At 37.9% G+C, this 25,281-nt stretch overlaps 1 protein-coding gene across 4 annotated transcripts; it reads left to right on the forward strand.

Annotated features, from left to right (window-relative positions):
- Nucleotides 1–642: 642 nt before the first annotated feature.
- On the forward strand, nt 643–23,566 carry septin5a (septin 5a). 4 transcript variants are annotated; one of them, XM_008418162.2, is made up of 12 exons: nt 643–800; nt 945–958; nt 15,155–15,245; nt 15,439–15,525; nt 15,782–15,905; nt 17,759–17,893; nt 17,975–18,092; nt 18,174–18,275; nt 20,327–20,423; nt 21,109–21,286; nt 21,382–21,484; nt 22,517–23,566. In XM_008418162.2, the coding sequence occupies exons 1-12, from the start codon at nt 755–757 to the stop codon at nt 22,577–22,579; spliced, it is 1,158 nt and encodes a 385-aa protein (XP_008416384.1). In that variant the 5' UTR covers nt 643–754; the 3' UTR covers nt 22,580–23,566. The 4 variants fall into 4 exon arrangements, with proteins under 4 accessions (XP_008416384.1, XP_008416383.1, XP_008416381.1 ...); XM_008418161.3 differs by lacking the exons at nt 643–800; nt 945–958 and adding an exon at nt 1,020–1,377; XM_008418159.3 differs by lacking the exons at nt 643–800; nt 945–958 and adding an exon at nt 10,283–10,634.
- Nucleotides 23,567–25,281: the final 1,715 nt, after the last annotated feature.

The following is a 25,281-nucleotide window of genomic DNA, read 5'->3' on the forward strand; positions in this document are numbered from 1 at the left end:
GTTCCTAAAGTCGGAGGCTTCTTCAGATTCGTTGGAATACTGACCGCTACATGAGATCCTTCCTGCTCACAGCACCACCACAGAAAACGACTCTTTGAATGAAAATACTTGAATAAATACTTAAATAATATGAGTCAAGACAATATTTCATTTCCATTTTTGACAAATACAGTAGTTTAAAATTGAATAAAAAAGGAGACTTAAGATTAAATGTCATAATCACAAAAACCTGAATTCATTACGTGTAATCAGATAGTTTCTGTTTTCATTTATTTTATATTTTTCGTGATACAACCCACAAGGAAATTATTTAATCTCATCGTGTTTTCTTAAGGGGACCCTGAGATCTGATTGGCTTATCTGACAGCGACGCCATCTGTAGACCAATCAGATTACCTCAGAAGTGTTAGCTCCGCCCACTACAAAGGCTAAAGCTAACATGAAAATAAAGGGAACTTTTTTGCAACACGGGGCTAAAATAATTGCATAAATATCAAAATAAAATCAATATTTAGAAAATGAAAATGTTTATTATTACTTGAACGTTTATTTATTTTTGATTGTTTTTCATATTGATTATGAAATCGTGGTTTTATTAATATTTATGGAACGATGCATTCACGTTCTCGAGCCTCCGTAGAGGAGGAGCCTTGCGCCGTCAGCTCTGCCCGCCCTTCTGCTGTCCGTCCGGGGGTTTGGAGGCGAGGCTGAGCCGCCGCTTCAGAGGAAACCGAGGGAGGAAAGCGGGTCAAACATGACGAGCAACATCAGGTATAAAAGCCGGATTCCGGTGAAAACGGGTGAGCGCTGTGTTTCAGTTTTCCCATTTTTGATATTTGCATTCTGATTATGGAGGATTTGTGCACTGATTGCTTCATGTTTGCGTCTCTCTGGGCGTCGCTCCGCATCCCTGCACCTGCGCCTCCTCATCTATCCTCCAACAGAGGACAGCACGGAGGTAGGACATCATTTAAAGCGTTTTATTTGATGAAATCACGCTTACTGCAGGGGGGTTGAACTGTTTGGATGAATGCTGAGGACTGCCATGCCTGTGCAGCAGGCGGAGCGCTGACCCACACTCACATTTTCATTTTTTGACGCCTATGTGGAGCAGGTCGCTGCCTCCAGAGGCCAACACGGCACCGCAGCATCCTCCTCCAACATCCTCCATCCACAATTATCAGCGATTAGAGTCGCCTGATGATGAACTGACCTCATTTCGGATATTACGTCATTATTAGCTGCTCGCTAATATTTAGTGGATCATTTCGGAACCATTGTTCATCTGAGAAGCACAGCAGACACACGAGCCTTGAGGGGAGGTCGGGTCTCTGCTGACCCCAGGCGCTCCTCCTCCCCCTCCTCTTCCTCTATATGGTAATCTGGACGCAGATTTACTATTATTATTAATATTGAATTATTTGTACAAACCACAGAGCAGTAGCACAAATATGTATTAAAATACAAGTCAGAAACTAGAGGCAGGTGTAGAACGGACAGTAACCTAGAAACAAAAGGGAAAAACATTAAAACACTGAAAACACAGGATGATTTCAGCCAACAAATCTGCTAAATTATTCTCTTTAATGAGGTTGAGAAACTTCTTAGCATTAATTCACCATTACTTTAAAATGATGGCCAGACATTCAGAACATCATTCAACCTACGCCATGTTTTACACAGAGGATGGTGGTTTTTCGGAAATATTGTTAGTTTTGGGGCAGAACTATTAAATGGAGACCTTCAGTCCACAAAATATTTCCCTAAATGGTTTGTGGACCATCAGGATGGGTTTTGTCCAGTATGAGATGGACATTTATGTTATTTTGGTCAGAAGTATTTTTGTAAAATCTCCCATAAATGTTGTTTTTTTTCTGGTTTCTCTTTTATTCTTGAATAGAATAAAACACTGACTGACTGAATACACTGTTACTGTAAATGGTAATATTTTATCTATATATCCATCAGGTTTTAGGGAAACCTGATGGATATATAGATAAAACACAGAACCATTTTGGCTGTACTTGATCAGAATAATTGGGTTTTTATAGTTGCTGTTTTAAAGCTAAACATTTTAAACTTTCAGAGCAAATTGTTGTGCGATTCTCAGACTATCTTAGTGACAGATTTCATCAAGGTGAGTCTGTGCTCTGAATTTATGCCAATTTCTGAAGGTGTTCCTCTGAGTTCTATATAAGGTCCATTTTTATTTATATATAAATAAACTGGATCAAAATATGGCTGACACAATTTTTTCACTTTTATGCTGATGTCAGTGATTTATTGCTTCACATTTTCTCTTGGATTGAACTTATAAGTTAATGTCTTTCATAAAAACCTACTTTTGAAATGCTGGGGAATTTCTTTTAGATATTTAAGTTAAATATTGCAATAACACAACTTTACCAAGTATTTTTGTTTAGTTTCTAGGAAAAATATCGTAGTATATTTTAAATAAGACAAAACTAACTTATACTTTTTCTGCAAGACATGGGAGCTTGTTTTAAGTCAATAAATTCTTAATGCTTATAAAAAAGTGCTAAATCCACTGCCAGATTATTTCATTTATAACATGGAAAAAATAACTTCTTATAAGTGAAATAATCTGGCTGTGAAATTAGGAAGTTTCCATAAATATTAAGGATTTTATTTACTGAAAACAAGCTCCTATATCTTGCTGAAAAATGATTTGTAAGTCATCTTTGTTTTATTTCAGGTTTACTGAGATATTTGCACTGGAAACTATAGATAAAAATACTTGGTAAGACTGTAATTCTGTGAATCCTGTCTCTAATGTGGGAAGATTTGTAGAAAAGTCTTTTTTCAGAAATTGAAACAAGTGACTTTCACAAACTTCACAAAAATTTTACTCAGATAAGTTGGTAACCTTAAGCTGCATAAGTCCCATGTGATTTTAACCGTCGGTTTGGTGTACAATCATAACTAAGGAAATTCAATAGCATGATAAAAACACATACACATTTACTGCCTTATCTATTTTCAAGCATAGTTCATTATCTGCATTCTATCATAAAATGGTGTTATTTTGTGGTCCCACCGTGCGACCGTGTTGGTCTGGGTTCAACGTTTTAATGTTTGCATGCAGAAACATGACTGATGCTTTTTCCTAAATCACCTTTAGATGCGAGTTTGTGGACGCAGGTTGTTTTTCCTGCGTCCACAAACTCCACTCTGTGTCTCCACTCTGGAAATCGCTTCAGTGAACCTACTGCATGTGTCTGAGTTAATTCATGGTGTCGTAACCTCTGAGTGAGCCCTGACGGATGATCGATCCAGAATCATTGTTTCCCCCCCCTCACTCAACGCTCTCATCACTTCACCAGCTGTCAGAAAGCGTTGCCAGGAAACAGCCGGTTTTCCTTTCAAATACGTTTTCATCAGACACAAAGTGTGGTGGTCAGTCCATGTGTGGGCAGATATGAGCTGAACATCTCAGATTTGAGACACACAAAAAAAAGAAAATCATCAATAAAACTTTAAAACTGGAAAGTGCATCCAGTTGAGTCACATTAGAGCAGGAAAAAAAAAACCCTTTGTTTGCACTTGTATTTATTTGTATTACAAAACGATTCAGTATATTTGGAGCCTTTTGAATACTGTATTACGCTGGATTAATAGTTTTGTAAACCGCACTATATCTCCCTTTGGTGGTTGTTCTTTGACATTGTTTTGGTTACCACGAGACAGCAAAAAAAAAAAAATCCAAGATGGCCGAACGTAATGCCGACGTTTTCATAAATTAAGCTAACATCAATCTTAAAACATTGTTGCTTTGGACGAGATTTGACCGTAATTATGGACTATGACAAAAATAATAATCATGTCTTTGTTTTGTGTAACAATGGCACAAAAATTTGTACATTTAGTTAGGTTAGTAATGAAAATGTTTTTATTTTTGCTTTCAGTAAGCAATAGGCTAGTTTGCGATGTTAGTAGGTGCTAGCATAGTAATGCATTCTTTGCCTTATAGCTAAAATAAGCATTTTAGCTGTTTTTTAAAATGTATTGACTATGTTTATCATACCAGGTGGAATAAGTCAATGTAAGCGAACATGATAGTGATACCAAAACATTATAGTGGTAAAAGCTAACCTTAGCATTTTAGCTAATTTTAGCAGATGCACTCATGTTTGCATTTATGTTCGTCAAAATGTTTGTGATAACCTTCATCCTGCTGGTAGTATTTACATGCTAATCACTCTATGCTAGTGACAGCCCTCTTGCTAACAGTAGCCTTAAACTAAAATAAGCATTTTAGCTAATTTTTTATATATTAGCCACGTTCAGGATCCTGAATAGAGTAAGTCAATGTAAGTCAGCATGGTAGTGATACCCCACAGGCTATGTTTAAGCATTTAAGCTATCCATAACATTTTAGTTAATTTTCAGCCTGATTTGGGTCTGACCGTGAGCACACTTTGGCAGGCCACTTTTAAATTTCTTCAGTAATGTTCTTGTTAGCTAATGCTATGCTTCATATATTTCAGTTTTACAGTGGTAAAGCAGAAAGCAACAGTCAGAGGTCTTTCTTCAATAAAACAGCAAAAACAAAGCCTGTTTATTGGAGTACCAGTTTGCTTGGGGAGGCGGGAACGTGCAATCAAACTCTGATACAGACCAAAAACGTGAACTCTGGTTCGTCTAAACATCTCCGTATTGGTTTGGTTGAAGTGAACTCTTATCTAGAAGCAGGAAGCAAACTGTGACGCAGAGCATTCTGGGTAAATACAACCAAAACAACCACGCGGGTCTAGTGCTGGCAGAAGAAATGGCTCATGGTGTTTTACCAAAGTCAAAAGAGAAATCATGCAACAGCTAAAATCTGACCCTCCTTCACTTTTGTTTATATTTCGTGAAGAAAGAGGTTGCGCTTTTGTTTTCTTCAGAGCTGTTTGTGTCGTTTCCTTCAGTGGTTTTGGGTGCAGCGCCACCACAGGCGAGGAGGTGAACTAGTTTTTCAAATAGTTTGGGTTCGTTTGATACATTTCAGTGTGAAATTTAACCCAACCATCTGAAAATGTAACAAATGTTGCAAATTAAACAATCTACCGGACTATGAAGTATAAAAACATTACCTCACCTCCTCACTCCACCTTAGCGTTCAGCCTCCTCCTCCGTCCTCTGTCTCCAAACTCACCCTTTCCCACCCTCACCGCCACAGATGGGACCTCATGAGGACCAGCTGCAGTGCATGGACAGCTGTGTCTCTGGGGGTTGGGTAGGAGAGAGATTTAAAGCCCCCCAGTATGAAGGCAGCTCCTTTTTTGTGGTGTTGATGTGAGGTCTTCAACTTCTGATCTGATAATTGTTATTGACCCAAAATTAGCTTACTTTCTAGTGTGATATCAGTACGGTTCAGCAGGTGCTTAATTGTTGTTTCTAAAGATTCAGAAATGTTTCCTCAGATGCCCATAAAATCTACACAAACCTCTCCAGCTTCCTGCTTTAGATGATAGACCTTGTGTGTGACGTGTGAAAACAATAACTCTGTTGTTGGTGTGAAAATCTGTGCTGTCACAGGAGTTGTTGCCAAACAAGCAGCTCAGAGAATTAACAAGTGTATAAAGGCACATTGTAGCATTTATGTAGACTGAAAACATGAACCTAAAGGTGATGCTTTGGGTTTGGCCAGAACCAATCACTGGTTCTGTACAAAAGTAGCTAAATATTTGAGTCTTAAAAGCAACCCAAACAGTTACATAAAGCTGTTTTCTGATTATAAGTGGATGTTTTTGAGCTGTTTCAAAAAAAAAAATCACCTGATCGTTAAGTCGCATTTGAAGGGCTCTGCGCCGTTACCTAGCAACCCCAGTGGAGCTCCAGCATGTTCAGTCAGCTGGTTTGACCGCTGTATAATGGCTGCTGGAAAAGAAAAGTGTTTCCTTGACTTTATTCAGAAACCATTTGCTGCAATCTTCTTGGTTGTGCAGGAGGCTTCACTTCTGCTTTTCAGAAATGTACGGTTGTATAATTGCGTATCTGTTTGCAGCCATTTTGAAACATCGAGTTTGGGGGCGTGGTCAGCAGCAGCTCATTTGGATTTAAAGTGACAAGACGCCCTGAAACAACGTCATTCTGAAAGGAGCTCAAAATAGGCAGAACAGAGCAGACTGAAATCTCTTTATCTACAAACGATTTTGTGCATCAAATGTAGAGAACATGTTTTGTGCAGCCCATAAAGTTATGTTGAAGGAAGCAACTAAATTTAACTAAGTTTTGTAACGGCAGACAATTAACAAGTGTATAAAGGCTCATTGTAGCATTTATGTAGACTGAAAACATGAACCTAAAGGTTCAGCTAAATATCATCTGGACAAACGTCTTGGGTTCATTCAAGACCAAGATGAACCTTTTGGAAAATGGTTCCAACTACTGAGCCTGGCTGCAGCGTCTTTTCACAAAGTGAATGAAATAACCAAGATGGAGGATTTTCTCCAAATTCTTCTTCTCCCCCTCAGATCAATATTTGGACGGCTGCCTGGCAGTGTGTTAGTTCTCCTTCAGCAGTTTGAGGAGTTTATGCCCTGCAGTCTGCTTTTCTGTCACACTGAAGCATGCATGTAGTGTGTGTGATCCAGCTGAGTGTGTGTGTGTGATCCAGCTGAGTGTGTGTGCGTGCGCGTGTGTGATCCAGCTGAGTGTGTGCGCGTGTGTGTGCGTGTGGGGGTGTGTGTGTGTGTGTGATCCAGCTGAGTGTGTGTGTGTGTGTGTGTGTGTGTGTGTGTGTGTGTGTGTGTGTGTGTGTGTGTGTGTGTGTGTTTGTGTGTGTGCGTGTGTGTGCGTGCGCGTGGGGGGGTGTGTGTGTGTGATCCAGCTGAGTGTGTGTGTGTGTGTGTGTGTGTGTGTGTGTGTGTGTGTGTGTGTGTGTGTGTGTGTGTGTGTGTGTGTGTGTGTAACCCACCTGAGTGTCCTTTTCTCTTCGGTTTCAGTTTCAGTCCTGGAGCGGCTTTTGCTCTCTGTTCTAAGAAAGCTTTTAGAAACTGGTCGAAGGACGGCCCAGAAAGCAACATCTTGCTACCAGCCTTGCTTAGTTAGCTGTGAGAGTTCAGTGAATTTTCTATATAGTATTTAACTTACTATTATCTATTGATATTGATCACTTTTCTATACAATCTTGTTGATTTAATTTCTTAATTTCTAGTTTCTGTCACCCTGAGGCAACGTTGTAGCTTGAGGTTGAAATCTCCGTTTCATCCAGTCTGTGTGTTTGTGTTGTAATATCACATGGATGGATTTCTGCTCTTTCTTCAGCTGTTTGCAGGGGAAAGTTGTGGTGTGATGAGCACTCTGTGGGCTGCGTTCACTGCTGTGGCTCTCTGGGAATCACTTCAAGTCTGAATAAGCAAGAGGAAGGAGCTGAGTGATGCCTGCTGATTTAGTCACTGACCTCTGGATCTTGGCCTCTGCAGACCATCCAACAATCTGACAAATGCAGCAGGAGCCGGAAATATGCACTTCTTTGTCACCCTAATGGGAAAGCAAAAACCACAGAAATGTCAGCAGCAGAAAGTCTAATGCTTTAGGGAGGCTCCAAACTGCTGAAATTCACTTTAAGTTTTATAAATAACATATTTTTTTCTGGTTTCTGAAGAAAGTAAAACTGCAAAACAGAAAAGATTTCTTTCTTTTAGCTCTAAAAGTAGATCTCTCTAATAGTTCCCTTGTTTTCTGTCTTTTCCATTTACCAAAATTAGTACTCACTGGATAAATACGATTGTTATCAGCAATGATTGATTTGTAACATTCTAAATGAGAAAAAAATAAAGGTATTTTAAAAAATGACAAAAAAGGAATTTTAGCATTGATAAAAAAAACATTTGAGTGAAACAAAAACATTTGATACTGAAAATAATTTGTGCTAAAAATGTAAAAAATAATCAAGAAAGAAAAAACAGTTTTCTGCATTTATTTGAGTCCATAGTGTAAACTCCGGAGTTTCATGCCAGCATTCACTGTGTTGAGTTTTTAAGTGGTGAAATTTTACCACTTATCGCTCACAAAGCAAGAGAACAGCTTACTTTCACTCAGGCTGAATATTTAATTGAAGTTGTAACAATAGAAGTGTGGATAAGTGATTATATTTGCCCTGTTTGTCTGGTTTTGTGTTTGTGAATGGGAGAACTGGGACAGCTGGTTACTGAGAGGGACCAGTAACCAGCTGTCCCTAACCCTAACCCTAAAATGTGGGGCCAATTAAAGACATCTGCTCCTTTCTTTTGCTCAGACCGTCACTCATACATCGTTCCACTCAAACTCATAACTCACTCTGCTGGGGTCTTCACTATCCAACTAATGAATCAACCACAGTTCCATTATTTCAACTGGAAACACTGGGCTTTCCCTTTCCTAACTTTATCCCAGTTTCGTCCTCTGTCGCCCTCTGGTGGTGGGCTGAAACATCCTGTACGTGGCATCAGCGCTGGTCACGTCAGCGGGAAGAAAAACAGTCCTTCTTTTATTTCAAAGAATGTTTAACTTCTGCTGCCCACATTATATGTTAGTCAGACACACCCATCAGACACACACACGCACACACACGCACACACACACACATGCCAGTGTAACATCTGGAATCAATTGTCTTCAACCTCTGCCATGAATGTACCTCAGCTGCACACATATAGAAAAACTCCTGCAATGCCAAGAAGAGAAGACATGCTGGCTGATTGTTTCTTTATGCCAGTTGAGCGCAACTTTTATCACCAACTGCACATAAAGTATTTTATTTCAGCTCAGATTACAGCACTGGGCCACTTCTTCTTCTTCTCCTTCTAATAAGACTACAAATTAACCGCTACAGTAAGCTAATATTGTGTTAGGAAGAGGGGAGATTAGTTACTTTGTGTGCGGTGATATATTTTTATATCGATCAGATACCAAGTAAATACCAGGCCAGTGTCGTCAATACCAATACTTTTTATTTTAAGGGAACCTACTATGCAAATTTCACATTTTACACATTTTATGCTTCCATTCGGATCTCACTTTCATCTGAAAACATCCCAAGGGCTTAAAGAAACAATAAGTTAATGTTTTTTGGTGTATAGAAAACAAGCCAGTTCAGAAACCTCCTGATTTTAAGTCACATTCATGCACTGCGCAGTTGCCTAGCAACCCTAGCTAAGTCCAGCCCCGTTACCTAGCAACCCAAACGGAACTCCGGCAGTTTAGTCACCTGGTTGTACAATAGCAAAGACAGGTGTTTTGTTGTTGACTAACCACTCAGAAATTATGTTTATTAAATGTCCACAAACTGTTTTTATAATTGTGTATGTCTGTTTGCAGACATTTTTTGAGTGAGGGGTGGGGGGGTGTAGTCAACAGCTAATTAGCTCCAAATCTTCCTTGCTATCACTCTAATCTTTAGTTCCCACCACTGATTCTCTTTCCCATTGTCAAAAGAAACATGTTGGTGAATTTGAAATATTATTTTAAACCCAAATCTGCCTGGTTCCAGCTGTATTTGACCATCATGGGTCAGTTTATGTCTCCTGTTGTTTAATCATTCCACTTGATTTCCATTCATTTTGTTTCTTGTTCATGTTTAGTTTAAGTGACTGAAATGACTCATAACTCTGAATGACCTCTTTTCGGTAGATATTACACCCCACATGTCCATACACAACACTTTCCTGTTTGTCTGCTCTTCTGACCAGTGGCTGTTTGTGGCATGGGCCACATGGGCGGTTACCCAGGGTGGCAATTAGAAAGGTAATAGGGGAGTGGCACAAGCACTGTTTAAAACAAGTGTAATTGGCTGTCAATGTGCTGTTGCTTTTTTGCATTTACAGTCAGAGAAGAGAAGAGTTTGTTTTTGCAGTTCCCTGACACTGAATGACGTTAATAAAATAGTTGTTGTTTAAACATGTTGCGCTTTCAGAATAGTTGGTTTAAGTGGAGTTTGTTTTTTCCTCTCTGTCCGGTTCAAATCAGTACATTCATAAACCTGAGCGCTGGATGACTGGCAGGTTAATTTTTGTATTGTGATAACCTCACTGCATTTGTCTGTACTTGCAGCGTTTGTTACACCAAAAGCTTTTGTTTCCTTCAGGTTGGAACAGGTTCCTTTAGGTTTCACATGTTGAGCAAACCAAAGGGAGTGAAGCTGGTCATTTCAGAGTTTGGAGATTTTATTTTTCATGTGTCTGTCTGAGCGGGGGGAGGGAATCTGGACTGAATGAATGGGTTTCCTTCAGACCTTTGCCTCTTCCATCCCTCCCTTGTTTCCTCCCTCAAATTGCCACCTCTCTCTCTCTCTCTCTCTCTTTCTCCCTGCTTGCCTCCACTTTTCGTAGGGAAACTTTCTTCATACCTGTCTGAACAGGGAGAGCCGGACCGCTGTAGGGCACAGAAAAGATAGAATTAAACAAAGAAGCGGGGCTGGGAGGAAAACAAACGAAGGGAGTGTAGGACAGACGTATGCAAGGAGAGAAAACAGGAAAAGAGACGTTTTTTTTCCTTCATTCCCTGCTGGGCTGCTGCTTCAGTTTTGTGAGACCGGTGGCTATTTTGGTCCGTCAGTGTCGGAGCGGTTTAGGATGGATGCCATCATGCTGCAAGAGAAACTGGTGGAACGGCTTCTGTGCCCACGAGTGAGAACCGCAAGACAGAAGGTAAAGAGATGGATATATATGAATACATTCAGCGAAGAGTTCATTTTAATGAATAAACGGACCCTGTAGTGGACTAGAAAGTATACTTATTCGAACTATACTGGGACATTTTTTAGTTTGTAAGAAGTAAATTTAAGTGTACTGTCATAAGGTCATTTTAAGTTTACCAAATTCTGCTTTACTAGGTTTATATTTGTGGTTTATTTATGAAAGGGACTAGATCGTGATTCATAAAGTTAAGTCAAATGTTTGTGTTTTTTTTAAGTATGTAAAGATTTAGGTACTTACTGTAAACTTTATCACTGAGCATGTATAACAGATAATACATCAAACTTATTCTGCCATATTCAATGTAGCATAACTTAACTTTATTCTGGACTTTAATCAAGATTTAAACTATCAGTACTTTGTGGCAGAAATGAGCTTTACTAATGTACACATATAAGCTTCAGCATTATTAATGTACTCAGTTGAATACTTTTCGATGTATTCCGAAGTATATGAAATATAAATTAAATAAAGTAACCTTTACTTAAGTTTGCTTTACACTCATAGCGCACTTGAATAAACAACTTTTATCTAAGGGTACATTTAAACAAATTAGGCAAAACGTGTGAAAAATGTTGAAACGACCCTATTTGCATGATTATAAAAAAGCATAAAGAACTGAGTTGATCTTTCGCTTTAAAATTTCTGCCAACTTATTTTTCTCAGATATATTTCTGCAGGGTGTCAGATTATTGCTGAGGGGGGTTTCTCTCCAGCCTCATCAGCAGCTCATCTTTCACCTCCTGCTCTTTTTGTTTTGCATGCGCGTAAACGTTTGTGTGTCTGTTTTAATAAATGCGATCCTCGCCCGAGGGAAGGGAGCCGTCGGAAACGCCTGTGACAAGTTATGACAGCGTGTGAGGACGCTCGCCTCACACGCTGACTGGGTTAGAAAAGGAGCTTTTCAGGTCTGTTGAATGTAGCTTCTGTCCGTGTGAGTGAATGCTCTCTGCATGGCTTGAATGTTTGTTTATCTCTCCACATGTCGGCGCGTCGTACTGTAGGGTCGGGGTGACGCTCCGCCAGATGCAGCGGTAGCAGGAGCTGCTGTGCCACACAGTGGGAGACTGGTATCCTGTGGTTCCCTTTGTGTTTCTGGAAAGTCTGAGGCGTTGGTTATTCTCAGCCGCTCTCAGAGGAATGCTCTGCACGAGTCTTTCCATATATTTGAAGCTTTTCTGTCTGCTGTGGTAATTTTACTGCGGCACAAGCTCCTCAGATCTTTGATTTAATTTGTCTTGACATTAAAAGTCGTCTCAGCTAATTGGGAGTCTGCTTCTGCTTTTGACGTTTTTTGGGGATTTTTGTTTATGATTTTGGTGCTAAAATTGCAAATCAGTTGTGTAGTTCTTTGATGAGTTATGTGCCCCATCTCAAATATTTCTTCTTAAGGGAAACTATTATGCAAAATTCACTTTTTGTATGTTTTATACCATTTGGTATAAAAACAGCCCAAGTTCTTAAAAAAAACCCACAAAACTGTTCTTTGGCATTAAGCTCGTGTTTTTTGGTCTTTGTGAAGTTACATTCAACTGGCACTGTGCCGTTACCTAGCAACCCCAGCCAAGCCCAGCCCGTCTCCTAGCAACCCACGCTGAGTTCCAGTACTTTTGGACAACTAGTTTTACCGCTGTTTGCGCTGTACAGTAGAAAAACAAGTGTTTCGTTGTTGATCTGCCATTAAAAAAAAAGATGTTTCACATTGTAAAATAAGACAAAAAAGTTTATTTTTAAATGGTGATGTTATTTTATTAAGTGTATAAAAGTGTTAGTTGTTGTTTTGTGTTCTTGTGTGATCTTTTGCAAGTCGTTCATAATCTCTACGAGTAATTTGGGAAGGTTTTTTTGTTCCATGTTTTCTCCTTTTGTGGATAATGTCTGTAAAATTGGTTTCACTGGAGTCCCAAAGCTTTACTAATGGCTTCGTAACCTTTCCACATCAATCAGTGTTAATGGCATCAGATGCTGGCGCTAGTTCATGTTGTCAAACATGTTCTGTTTTACTGATTTCCTGATTTTAGTAGTAAAAAGGGATGGGCTATTGAAATTGAACTAAGTTGCCAAAAAGTGTGGTCAATCATATTTAATTAATGAATCAGCAATTATATTAGTAAAATATTATCTTACTTTAAATAGTTTGATGATGTGATATATTTGTTGTGAAAAAGCAAAAACAAAAAAGAAATACCTCTCTAACACTGTTTCACAGCACTCTGTATGGTGTATAATTTTAAATATATATATTTTTTAAATTAATTAGACTTTTTCATGTTCTTTATATATTTTTTATTATGTTTTTATGTCCTACTTTGACATGAAAGAGCATTGTATTATAACCACATTGTCATTTAGTAAATTTACATAAAGAAAAATCAAAATCTTTGCACATCTATAATTGGAACATGTGCAAATTGGTCAAACCTGGAAGTCAAAAAAGTGAAACTACGGTAATATACAACATCTTGTTGCCTTGCTTTGCCAAAGTCTGAGACCGAAACATTTCATGTTAAAAGTATGACAGTGGGTAGGAGTCAATATGTTTTTTATGTTTATATGTTTACATAAAAAACAGATCTCTCTTCACAGTGAGATCAGAAACGTCTGTAGTTTGTTTTTACATTTTTTTCATGAAGGTTTGTAATGTTGTAAATAAACGTGTTCAGTTATTTGCCGTTTGATTTGACTCAAAGTTGAAACCTATTGTATTTTAAATCGTTGTGCTAAGTGACCAAGCTACAAGCAAAACAAATCAATAACAGGCAGGCATATTTCCAAGCAGTCAAACTGTTTTTTTCTTTACCAAACAAAAAGCTTTCTTTCAGCAAGCTAACAGGGTGCAGCAATAGGTGGGGGAGGGTCAGTGTACGCTGGCATGACATTAAGAGGACCTTATACTGTAGAAATGGTTAAACATTTTAGCAATTTTGAAAACTAACACCTTGGTTCACATTTTATATGATGGCGGCCATATTGGATTTTGGGGGGATTCCTATTTTTTTTTCCTCATGTACAGCTAAAACAAAATCAGACATCTGAGTACAGAAGTGATATTTCTCTAATCTGGAGATGTAGAACAACGGTCTGTAATGTCCGTCTAACATCTGGCATCCTCCAATGTTTCACATGTTTCCCTGCTTCTTCATGCCTGAATCAGATCAATGGTTTCTTATCTTCTGTTTCTGGAAGAATCAGGAAGATTCTCATAAGAAGTTGATGCAACTCCTTGGTGGTTTGAGACGGATGGTTTCATACACAGAAGAAAGCTCATGGTGCAACATCATGTAGGAATGTGAAATCAGTTCCTCTAATTGTCTGACTCAAAGTGACGTGTTAAAATCCACATTACAACACAACAGCTGCTGAGACAATTATGAGGTTTTTTAATATGGCAAAACCTTCGAATCAGCAAAAACTTAAAAACAGAAACCTCCAAATAACTTTTATTTCCCTTTCTGTGTTAATCTGGATTAGACGCCCTAAATTTTACCACCTAAAATAAAATAAATGTAACCACTGGAAGCAGTTACACTTTACAAAAATTCAAACCATTTCTATGTAAAGCAGCAATTTCACGTTCTCGTGTCTCAGTGCACACATCAGATCTGAACTCTCAAAAAGACAAACGGGGCCACAAGGAACGCAGATGTTGCCACAACCTCACTGCAGAGGGATTAAGCAAAACAAGTTCCTAAAACTGCGGTCATGTGACATTCCTGCGAGCTCAGACAGAAACTGTACGGTTGAGAGAAACACGTGAATTAAGGACTGTTTTTGTGAGGTGTGATCTAAAACTCAACATACTAAAAGTAACGGAAGATATTAGAGTTTTTTGTTCCTGAAGCTTTCAGGATTAAGACGAGTATTCATTGAACCCATGTCTGCTGTTGTAGAACCGGCTTCTTTGTGTGTAGAAATAACGTTTTCTTAGCCTTTCAGTTCCTGATTCTTAGTGTCTGAAAAATACACAAAATCTCACCAAGTATTTTGGTCTAGTTGCTAGTGCAAATATCATAGTACATTTGAAATATGACAAACTAACTTAAAAGTAACTTTTTGTTGAGATATAGAAGCTTGTTTTAAGTGAATAATCCCTTAGTATTGATAAAAAAGAATTTGTTCTATTGGCAGATAAATTAACTTATAACATGGAACAAGTACTGAGTTATTTACTTAAAACAAGTATCCATTTCTTGCTGGAAAGTTACTTGTAAGTTAGTTTTGCTCTTATTTCAGTTTTACTAGAAACTAGACCAAAAATACTTGTTAATATTCTGTGTTTTTACAGTGTAAGGAATGCACTTCTGCTCTTATGGGCAGCAAATCCGCACAATTGTTGTTTTAATGTAATATTTCTTATTTTAAATTAGATGAATTGTTTGTTTGCAAAGTCCGCAATTTTAAGATTGGCTTAATTTCAATAAAAACTGAAAATAGACAGTTTTCAGTAACACTTGTGTTTTTATTTTTTCTAGGAGAAACAGTATGTGGGTTTTGCAACTCTGCCAAACCAGGTCCACAGGAAATCTGTGAAGAAAGGCTTCGATTTCACCCTGATGGTTGCAGGTCAGTTTCTAGGATGTAAATAACTCCATCACATCTGACAGTTTATCAGAAGAAAAATGCTGAACCGTCTTCCTTAGAGGTTACGCTGTCCAGTTTTTGTCTGTTTCCAGATTTGTAATTATCCAGAAATGGATCTTTTTTGGATTTTGTTGATCTTTTTTTAAATGTGCGGTCACATCTCTGTGTCTTACAGGAGAGTCTGGTATGGGAAAGTCCACTCTGGTCAACAGTCTGTTCCTCACAGACCTCTACAAAGACAGGAAGTTACTAAATGCCGAAGGTGAATCTCCACTATGTCTTATCTGTATTATTTAAAGTTTTCTGCTGGCTGCAATACAAGCATGCAGTTAAAAACAGTTCGGCCTTGACTAGCATCCTTGCATTCATGTTCAAAGCCATTTCTTAATGTCCAGAATTACTAATATTATTTTTAGAGGTTATCTCAACATAACCCAGCAGCAGAGCTTATTTTGCTCTGTCCCTGATGTATTTAATCCAATTCCCACTGACCTTCATCCTGCGCTGATGCTCTGCAGAGCGGATTAACCAAACTGTGGAGATCATCAAGCACACCGTCGACATCGAGGAGAAGGGAGTGAAGCTCAAGCTGACCATAGTGGACACGCCGGGGTTCGGAGACGCCGTTAATAACAACGAGTGGTGAGTCGGGCCTGCTGATTAACCTTTTTACGCTGATGTCGCTGGTTGATGCCATAAAACACTGCACTGAGATGGCATTGGTACAGCATGGTTTAAAGGTGAAGATGTTACGCAGAATTCACCTTTTGTGGATTTTTTTATTTCTATTTGGGTTTCTACTGATTCTAAAACTACGGAGCCCCTAAGGGGACATGGAGGAAATAAAAAGAAGAAGAAAGAAATCCCGACTTTTTTTCTTGAGATCCCGAGAAACTAAGTCAAGATCCTGAGATCCCGACTTTTTTCTCCAGATCCCGAGAAACCTTATCCGGACCAGGATCAGTACATAATGACAAAATCACAGTGATGGAGGACACACACACATGGGATAGATATATAGATTTTTATTTCGAGCTTGGGCTTGAGTATAAACACATCAAATCAGTGCTTGACAGTAGACATGGTTTTTGTATAAATGAGAGACATCTGAAGAGAGTTTTCAGTGCGCGAGGACTCATTCGGCGCAAGTCCTATTCCGACGTGGCAGTTTTGGTTGAATTCATTAATAACCAGCTGCAGTCCTCTGGACAGCTTCACAGTTACCGATGGATGTACGCTAAATGCAGAGAGCATGGACTTCGTGTGAGAAAAGAAGATGTGCGCTTGGTGTTGAAGGAATTGGATCCCCAAGAAACTAAGTCAGGATCTTGACTTAGTTTCTCGGGATCTCGAGAAAAATGTTTCGGGATCTGGAGAAAAAAGTCAGGATTTCAGGATCTCCAGAAAGTAAGTCGGGATTTCTTTTTTTTCTTTCTTTCTCCATGTCCCCTTATAGGGGCTCCATAAAAAAAAAAAAAACACCCCACCATTTTTTAGTAAATTAAGATTTTTTGTTGTCTGTAAAACAACAAAAAAACCTAAAAAAACAAAATAAAAAACAATTTAAAAACCTCCGGAATCAGCAGGCACTGCCCCGTTACCTAGCAACTCTAGGGAAGCCCGGGCCGTTACCTAGCAACCCCAGCGGAACTGGCACATTTTCACAGAAGGTTTTACCACATTAGAATAGAATAGAATAGAATAGAATAGAATAGAATAGAATAGAATAGAATAGAATAGAATTCCTTGATCCCTCTGATGTAATTGCTTATTCGTCGACAAGCTACTCCATCTAACTTATTAAATATTAATAATAAAAACATGACCATAAGAGATAATGTTTATAATATATGTACATACATATATACCTAAGAGTGATGTAAGTAATTCAATATGAATTCAATAATAAATAAATAAATTTATTTGCATGCACATGCAAATATGTTCATCTAAAAATAATTTATGTGCTGTACAAAGTGTTTTGTTGTTGACTTACCATCCAGAAACCACTTGGTGCATTCTTGTTGGTTGTGCAGGAGGCTCTACTACTGCTTTTCAAAGATGTACGGTTGTATAATTGTGCATATTTTTGTAGCCATTTTCACATATGAGTGTGAATGATGAGTTGGGGGTCTTGGCCAGCAGCAGATTAATTGGATTTAAAGTGTCAAGATGAACTAAAATAGCTCATTCTGAAAGGAGGTTAAAATAGGAAGAACTGATCAGACTAAAATCTCATCATCATCATCATCATGTACAATAAATGCATTGAATATGCTTTGCTTAGCCCATAGATTTACCCTAACCTGTTCAAGGAAGCATAAAAGGTCACTTTTAAATGATCAATTTCTCAACAGCAGATTCAACGTCTCTGTTCCAAATATTGCACCATCTTGTCCAAGTTGTCCACATGATGCACATGTTTTAAAATTGAATTTTCTTGTTAATGGTGCAGTACAAATAAATGTTTTCTTCTTAATTTGCCTGTGTTCTAGCTGGAAGCCAATCACAGATTATATCGATCAGCAGTTTGAGCAATACTTCAGGGACGAGAGCGGCCTGAACAGGAAGAACATCCAGGACAACAGAGTCCACTGCTGCCTCTACTTCATCCCTCCCTTTGGCCATGGGTAATCACACATATTTATGCAACTTATACATATATGCAAAACAAAAGAAAACTAAGCTAGAGCCTGGATTTTTCTTCACAGCTTACGTCCCGTGGACGTGGAGTTCATGAAGGCTCTTCATGAAAAAGTGAACATCATTCCTCTCATCGCAAAAGCCGACTGCCTCACTCCCAATGAGATAAAAAAGCTTAAAGACAGAGTGAGTTTCAGAGGCACAGATTCAATGATTTAACAGCATGTTTGTATTTGGACAAATGTCTTTGTGTTTGTTCTCTGACAGATACGAGAGGAAATAGACAAGTTTGGGATCAAAGTGTACCAGTTTCCTGAGTGTGACTCTGACGAGGACGAGGAGTTTAAGCAACTCGACAAAGAACTGAAGGCGAGTTTTAGCTGTTTACTGCTGCAGCACCAACATTAGTGTTTTTTTCAACACAATTTGTAAAAACACAACCTCCTTATTTACTGCATTTATGAAGCCAGTAAAGAAATCCAACACCAGAAATAAATTGCTTTTGTTTTTACGAAATCTGTGATATTTTTTGCCAGGAAAAAAAACAAAACATTTTCTGTCCTTTCACCACTATTTTTAAAATCTGGAGTTTGGTCTTGATAACAAATTTTACTGGACGATAAATTATCCCAATAATTATTGCAATAAACGATGTTGTTTTGAGACCATGTATTGATAACGGCACAATAATGCAAGTCTGCCCTATCAAAGACCACAAACGTTTAATAAACATTTGACACTGGAACTGGAAATTTTTTTAAATATTCAAACATAAATAAACAAAACAACAAATGAAATGAATCATGAAGTTTCTATAAACATAGTTGTCCTTCAGCGGTTGGTGAGACCAATACTCCAGTTTTTGGTAGAAAGAGAAAAACAGTCAATCATTCAAATAGACATTATTGAGATCTTTAATTTATCATGCGATTAATTGATTTATTGCTTACATTCAATATCTGTTTGCTGAATACTCCAGGATTTTTCTAAACATTTTTTTAATGAATGCATTTTCATTAGTCAGACTCAGACTCATGAAGGCTTTTGGTATATTTATGTAATGTATTTGATTATCTGTGGTTAACTAAATATAGTTTGCTGTAAAACCCCTTTTGAGGAATTACAAGTGAACCTAAGGTTGTGTTTTATGATTTTTCACCCCCAAATAATTTCAGTTTTATGTCACAGTGGTGTTTGCTACTTCCAAGTAAATGCCTTTTTAGCAGAAAACAAAAGTGTTACAGTAATGTGCATAAATTAAAGATCAGGCGTTTGGGATAAAGAGTTTTTTACAAAAGGCGTTTTTTTTGTCTGGAATTAAGCAGGTCCAGTAGAAACAGATTAAAGTTGCATGGTTTTCTGAAGCTCATTCTGAAAACCTGCAGCTGAGATCGCTCTCTCATAGCTGTGTGTAAAAATCTGAGCACACAATGGTGGCCTTGTCTGAGAGCAGCCAAGCTGTGTTAATTTAAGCATATTTAGCTGTTGATTTGGCAGGAATTGAGCTAACATTGAGAAACTTTGTCCGAACCACGGATAGTGAATCCTCTGAATATGAAGGAGTTAAAACATGTAGCTATGATATTTAAACCTTTTGTCACAGAGAGGACTTCAGGGGCCACAAACCTTTTAGTATTTATGTTTTTAATTATAATTGCAATAAACTACTTTACAGTAAACTAAACACAATATTTTAATATTTCATTTTTTTCATCAATTTATTCTGTGGTATTGTTTGTGTACAGCTCTTTGTTGCAGTTTTAACCTGCTTTTAAAATGGATAAATAAATAAATTTGACATTGACATTGATTATAATAATAACTAAAGCAGTCAGATTTCTGTAGACAAGCGATCTATCAATTATTGTAGATTGAAAACATAAATACGACTTGCATGTTTGCTAGATTAAAAAAAAAAGCAATAAGCCACATCCTACATTTTTTAAGTCGATCCCTTTTTTTCTAGATTTTTTGTGTCTTTTCAGCAACATAAACAGTATATGGCTCACTCTTGCTTTATTTTGAAAAGTTATTAAATGGGCAAAGTCACTGGATGTTTCTGTTTCCATTTTACTAACAAATTCAACTAAATTAAAAGCAAAAACCTGCACGCATATTTTGCGTTGCACTATACATTTTCGTTGAATGGTTAAAATATATATTCACTCTTATTTTGAAAAGTTGCAGTGTCTCACAACAAATAAAATCCTGGGGTGTGAATTTGCTTCATCTGCCTTTAAATGCCAGAAAATAAACAGCATGCAGTTTGTTGCGTGTCTCAACAGTCCCAGTGATGCGTCTCTTCAGCTGCATGCGTCTTTAGAGAATGTGTCTAGCTATGTGAATGTGCACCAGCATGCTCAGTCAGCGTTTCCTGTACAAACTGGGGTCAAAATAACAGCCCGTCCTTATGCGTGCAGGAGTGCACGCCGTTCGCTGTGATTGGCAGCAACACCGTGGTGGAGGCGAGGGGACAGCGGGTCAGAGGAAGGCTGTACCCCTGGGGGATCGTTGAAGGTAAATGAACGATGCATTCCTTCAGCTGCTTGTCCATTAAAGCTGCAGTGTGTAGCTTTAATAAAAAACATCTGGGAAAAGATTGATCTCCTCCCTGATCGGTTATTGGATTATCTGGATTCTCTACCCACTGAAACTAAAACATGTTTTAACCAGACAAAGACACACATCTGCAGTTTCTATTAAGTTTTTTATTGAAAGAAACTGATATGGAAAATGTAATTTTGCCTGATTATGTTTTTTTTTGTTATTTAGATGAATTATTGTAATATTCATCCTTAAAATACCAAAATTTCCACTTAATTTTAGATTTTGGTCCATCTGTTTGTTGTTTTTAGATATTAAATTACTGATAATTTTATCAGTTACTCAAAAATCTCTGGAATGTAAGTCACAAATCAGCAGGCACTGCCTCGTTACCTAGCAACTCCAGAGAAGCCCAGGCCGTTACCTAGCAACCCCAGCGGAACTCTGGCAGATCAATTACCTACCTTTTTACTCTTACTTGAGTTAAATTCTGCCAACCTCTGCATACATGTGGACTTTACAGATTAAATATTTGACTGAATTTTGTTTAAGGGTATCAATACTTAGAGGTTTATGGAAATGATTCGGTGGTGTAAATCCTTATGTGGGAATGCTGTAATCTGGCTTATTGATTAAACGCAGATGTTTCTGTCCACAGTGGAAAACCAGTCGCACTGCGACTTTGTGAAACTGAGGAACATGCTGATCCGCTCGCACATGCACGACCTTAAAGATGTAACCTGCGACGTCCACTACGAAAACTACAGAGCGCAGTGCATCCAGGAGATGACTAGGTTTGTCTCTCTGTGTGAGAAAGAGTCTGATGAGGAGAAAAGGTGCAAAATGGGAATGTTTCATGAACCTAGCGCTGATGTTTACAGACCGAAGAGAACGTTTCATCCCTCCTCTGCTTTCTTTTTCCGTCTCTTAGTAAACTGGCTCAGGATAACCGGATGGAGAGCCCAATCCCCATCCTGCCGCTGTCCACTCCAGACGCAGACACTGAGAAGCTAATCAAGATGAAAGACGAGGAGGTCAGAAAAAATCTAGACTTTTTGTTTAATAAAAGCTGAGGATGGCTGAATGGTGAAACAGTAGGTTTTTTCTCCAGCAAGAACAAACCAGGTACTCATGACTGTTAATTAGTTACTGAGTGAATCAGTGGTGTCCAAAATAGTTAAGTTAAAAGCACATGGGGCCTCAAAAAAAATTTTTCACAATTTTTTACATTTATTTCCTCAGTAAGGGGCAAAAAAATATAGAAAACAGATCAACAAATCATTGTAGATACAAAACATAAAAAAGATCTAGCAAATGTCTACATTTTTTCAGGGTGTAGCTCTCTCTTGGCCAGTGGCTGCTGGAGGTTGCACCAGATATAGACAATAGATGTAGAAGGACATAAACATGTCTAGAGTTAATTGCCTTTCCACTTCACAATCCAGTTTCATAAAATAATTCGCAATATAACTGAACGCATCACAAAGGGACATGTTGCAATAATTCCCAAAGCAATAAAGTCAAAACCAGATGGACTGTTTGTAATTGAATCTGCTTACATTTAACTGAGGCCTTCAATGCTTGTCTTTATAAAAACAAATATCTCCGCTATGTCGTCTAAAAAAATAATATTGAATACATTTGATTGGATTCAGAAAAGTTTTTGTCCAAATTCTGCTACTTAGCGTTGCTTTAAACACGCCAAACCCATAGGGGGCAGTGTAGCTCAAAGCTAAACCCACGTCAATCAGATTACTTAAAAACAAACATGATTACTGTGAGAAATATGAAACAATAGAATAGAGCATGTTATATTATGTAATAGATATGAAAAAGAGACAACGTGAGGAGAACATTTGAAAATATTACGGAAAAGATTAGGAAGGTCGATACTTTGAAAAAGAACTACAATGATATGCTAATCATTAATCGTGTGCTAACATATAGTGAAGTATGGTCAATTAATTATTCAAAGTAGTCATTTATATTCTCATTTTTTCATGAACAGCCTGTTTATTTCTGAAAACACCCAAGTTATCATGTGTTTACTTTAATTCCCTCTGCAGCTGAAGCGGATGCAGGAAATGTTGAATAAGATGCAGCAGCAGATGCACGACAAGGATCAGTGACATATCCAGAGCTGCCCTGCAGCGCCACCTGCTGTTCCTCTCCTGGAATGACAGTGAGACCTTCAGACCTGGATTTGGATTGTTCTGAGCGGCAAACCCCGGCGGACTCTGCATTTCTCTTCAGTTTGGTGCTCCATTTTGTCTGTCTGCCTGGAGGTTGTTTGTGTTTTCCAATTTTGAGCCCCTGGCTGTGACATCAACTCGAATAATTTTAAGATATAATTTAAATAACTTCTCAGTATCTAATTTATAACGCAGTGCTTAACATGTTTGGATATAATGTGAGGTGTTTTGTAAAGAGCTGTAGGCTAATGATTAGATTTGAACATGGGTGTTGTTTTTATTATGCAAGTCTGTGTTGGATATGCGAGTGTATCATATTTCTTCAACTCCAGGTTTCTGTCCATTTTCCCCTATTTTCCCCGTTTGAAGAAGTTCCAATTCATTGAAATTAAACATTTGCTGTGAATTTCTTCATTAACATTTAGTGTAATGAAGGTCAGTGTAAACATCTTTTTCCAGGTTTTTTAACATGAAGTCTGGGCTTAAAATGCGCTCACTGCTAACAGCTAAACCAAGGGTTTGTGCATTAAAGAGTGCATGTGTGCGCATGCTGTCATTACTCATATCTCCTGGAAGCTTTGGGCCTATTTTTTACTGCTTTTTATCCAATTCCTTGTGCTTGTATTTAATGCCTCCAGCGTGCTGTTTGCGTCATCACCACGGCATTATGGGAAATAAGTGATGAGGAGCCAATACCACGTCTGTGCTTCTGTTTTAAACTTATCGTTGTTCACTTAACGTAGTGAAAAATCCATGTGAGCTAAGGCTGCAGTGTGTGTGCAGGTGACTGTGTGTGTGTGTGCGCATGTGTGTGTGTGTGTTGACTTTACTGCTGCTGATGACCTGTACAGCCCTGAAGGCTGTGAGCTCAGTCTTTGTGTCCCATTTTGCAAAGGTGTGATAAATAAACTCCTCTTCTTGTCAGGCTGTTGTTTTTTCTGACTCATTGTTGTTTTATTTTTAGAGTGTGAGTCCAGTGAGCACATCACTGTGTCCTTCATCATTTCCACACATCAGCTGGGCTGGAAGACGAAGCTTCTGCAGGAACATGATCTGCTGATTCATGTTTATCTCCTGCAGACATTTTTCCTTCCTCTGCTCACAGCGTCGTCATCCCGTATGGCAGAGGATGCATGGATATAATATAGAGTGTCTGCACCAACGTTCCTGTTGCAGTACTTTGTGAACCAAAAACAATAATAAAAAAAGATTGTTATAATAAAGGATTTTCTATTTTTGCAGAAGGTAACAATAGATAAACACCATCCAAAGCTACTTAATCAAAATATATTTGAATATCTTTTCTTGCTTTCTAATTCAGTAAAGTACCTAAAGTTTAGATGAAACAGCAAAGAAATAAAATGCTTCAATTTAAAATATCCAAAGCTTTAAAATAACAGTCTGGCATCCTAGAGAAATCCAATTTTCTGTAATTTATTCATATAAAGTTTGTCAGCAACACTAAGATGTTTTGCAAACTTAAAAAGATTTCTATATATCTTCACTAACAGAGAGTGTTTGCATGAGACAAACGGTAAGCAAAGATGTGAAATCACTTAAATCAGCAGTGTAAAATCAGTATAATTAGCAGATTGATTTCTAAAGAGGAGTGCTAAAGTTTATTTAAATCCTTGTCTTGAGCGGGAGAAACAAAAACTTTCATAATCACAGATTGTTGAGCATGTCAAAGTGAGAATTTAAATTAAAATGTATAAAGTTCTATGATATCAAAGAGTGTATCTGGGGGAGCCTTTGCAGAATCGCGTTTCCACCAGAGCAGAGACTCAACATTGACACCAGGGGGCGTCGGAGGGCATTTGCACCCAAAGTTTTAGATGAAGACAAAAGTTTTTATAGCTAAAACTAACAAAATAACAAAAAACTACTAGGAATTTTAAATGGAAATAACATCTAAGGTGCACCATGTGAGTAAACATCCAAATAGTAATAAAAACACATCTGACATGAAGATGAAGCCTAATAATTGAAGCAGCATTGACCATTTAAAATGTTACTAGTAATTTGCAGTTCTCTAGTAAGAGAACCTTTACTTTTGGAATCTCTCTATTATTGATTATGGATTTTACTCAACAGCAAAATTTAAATCTGCTGAAAGTTTTAATGCCAGTTATGACAAATATTTTTCTATGATTAGCTTTCTATTTGTTTTCCAGGAGTTAGGAGGATCTTCTGACTTACTCTGTTGTAGATTATCAGTGTGTGTGTGTGTGTGCGTGCATGCGTGTGTGTGAGCACAGGCTCATAACTTGACAGCAGTGTTTATCAGTGTGAGCCAGCTGTCACACTCGCCACATTTTTCTTCTAAAAATCAGCCAGAAGAAGGAAATTCGTCTCCAGAGGACGTCTAGAAACGAAGGTAAGCGTCAAACTTTTATTTAGTTTTATATTTAATAAGTTACTCTTCAGTGGATATTTTTATTGTAACATATTCAGTGCTAACAGTAACATAAACTTGAAAGGAAAAAGTTTTGTTGTCTAGGTGAACATAATAAATTTTTAAAAGCATAAAATCTTTTAAAAAGTTTTTCAAATTCAGTCCCCAAGAAAAACAACACAAAATTACTGAAAAATCATAAACTGGTGGGATAAAATCTGTAGATTTGCCAGAATTGAGCAGT

The sequence above is a fragment of the Poecilia reticulata genome, chromosome 9 (assembly GCF_904066995.2).
Source record: "Poecilia reticulata chromosome 9, P_reticulata-male-v2, whole genome shotgun sequence".
Classification (NCBI taxonomy): domain Eukaryota; kingdom Metazoa; phylum Chordata; class Actinopteri; order Cyprinodontiformes; family Poeciliidae; genus Poecilia; species Poecilia reticulata.

What these genes read in the sequence shown, in the direction of transcription:
- septin5a (XM_008418159.3), top strand. Translation starts at nt 10,560, where the DNA reads ATGGATGCCATCATGCTGCAAGAGAAACTGGTGGAACGGCTTCTGTGC. An exon ending in TTTCACCCTGATGGTTGCAG is followed by an intron (nt 15,246 to 15,438) that starts GTCAGTTTCTAG and finishes TGTGTCTTACAG; the next exon opens with GAGAGTCTGGTATGGGAAAG. An exon ending in AACTCGACAAAGAACTGAAG is followed by an intron (nt 18,276 to 20,326) that starts GCGAGTTTTAGC and finishes TTATGCGTGCAG; the next exon opens with GAGTGCACGCCGTTCGCTGT.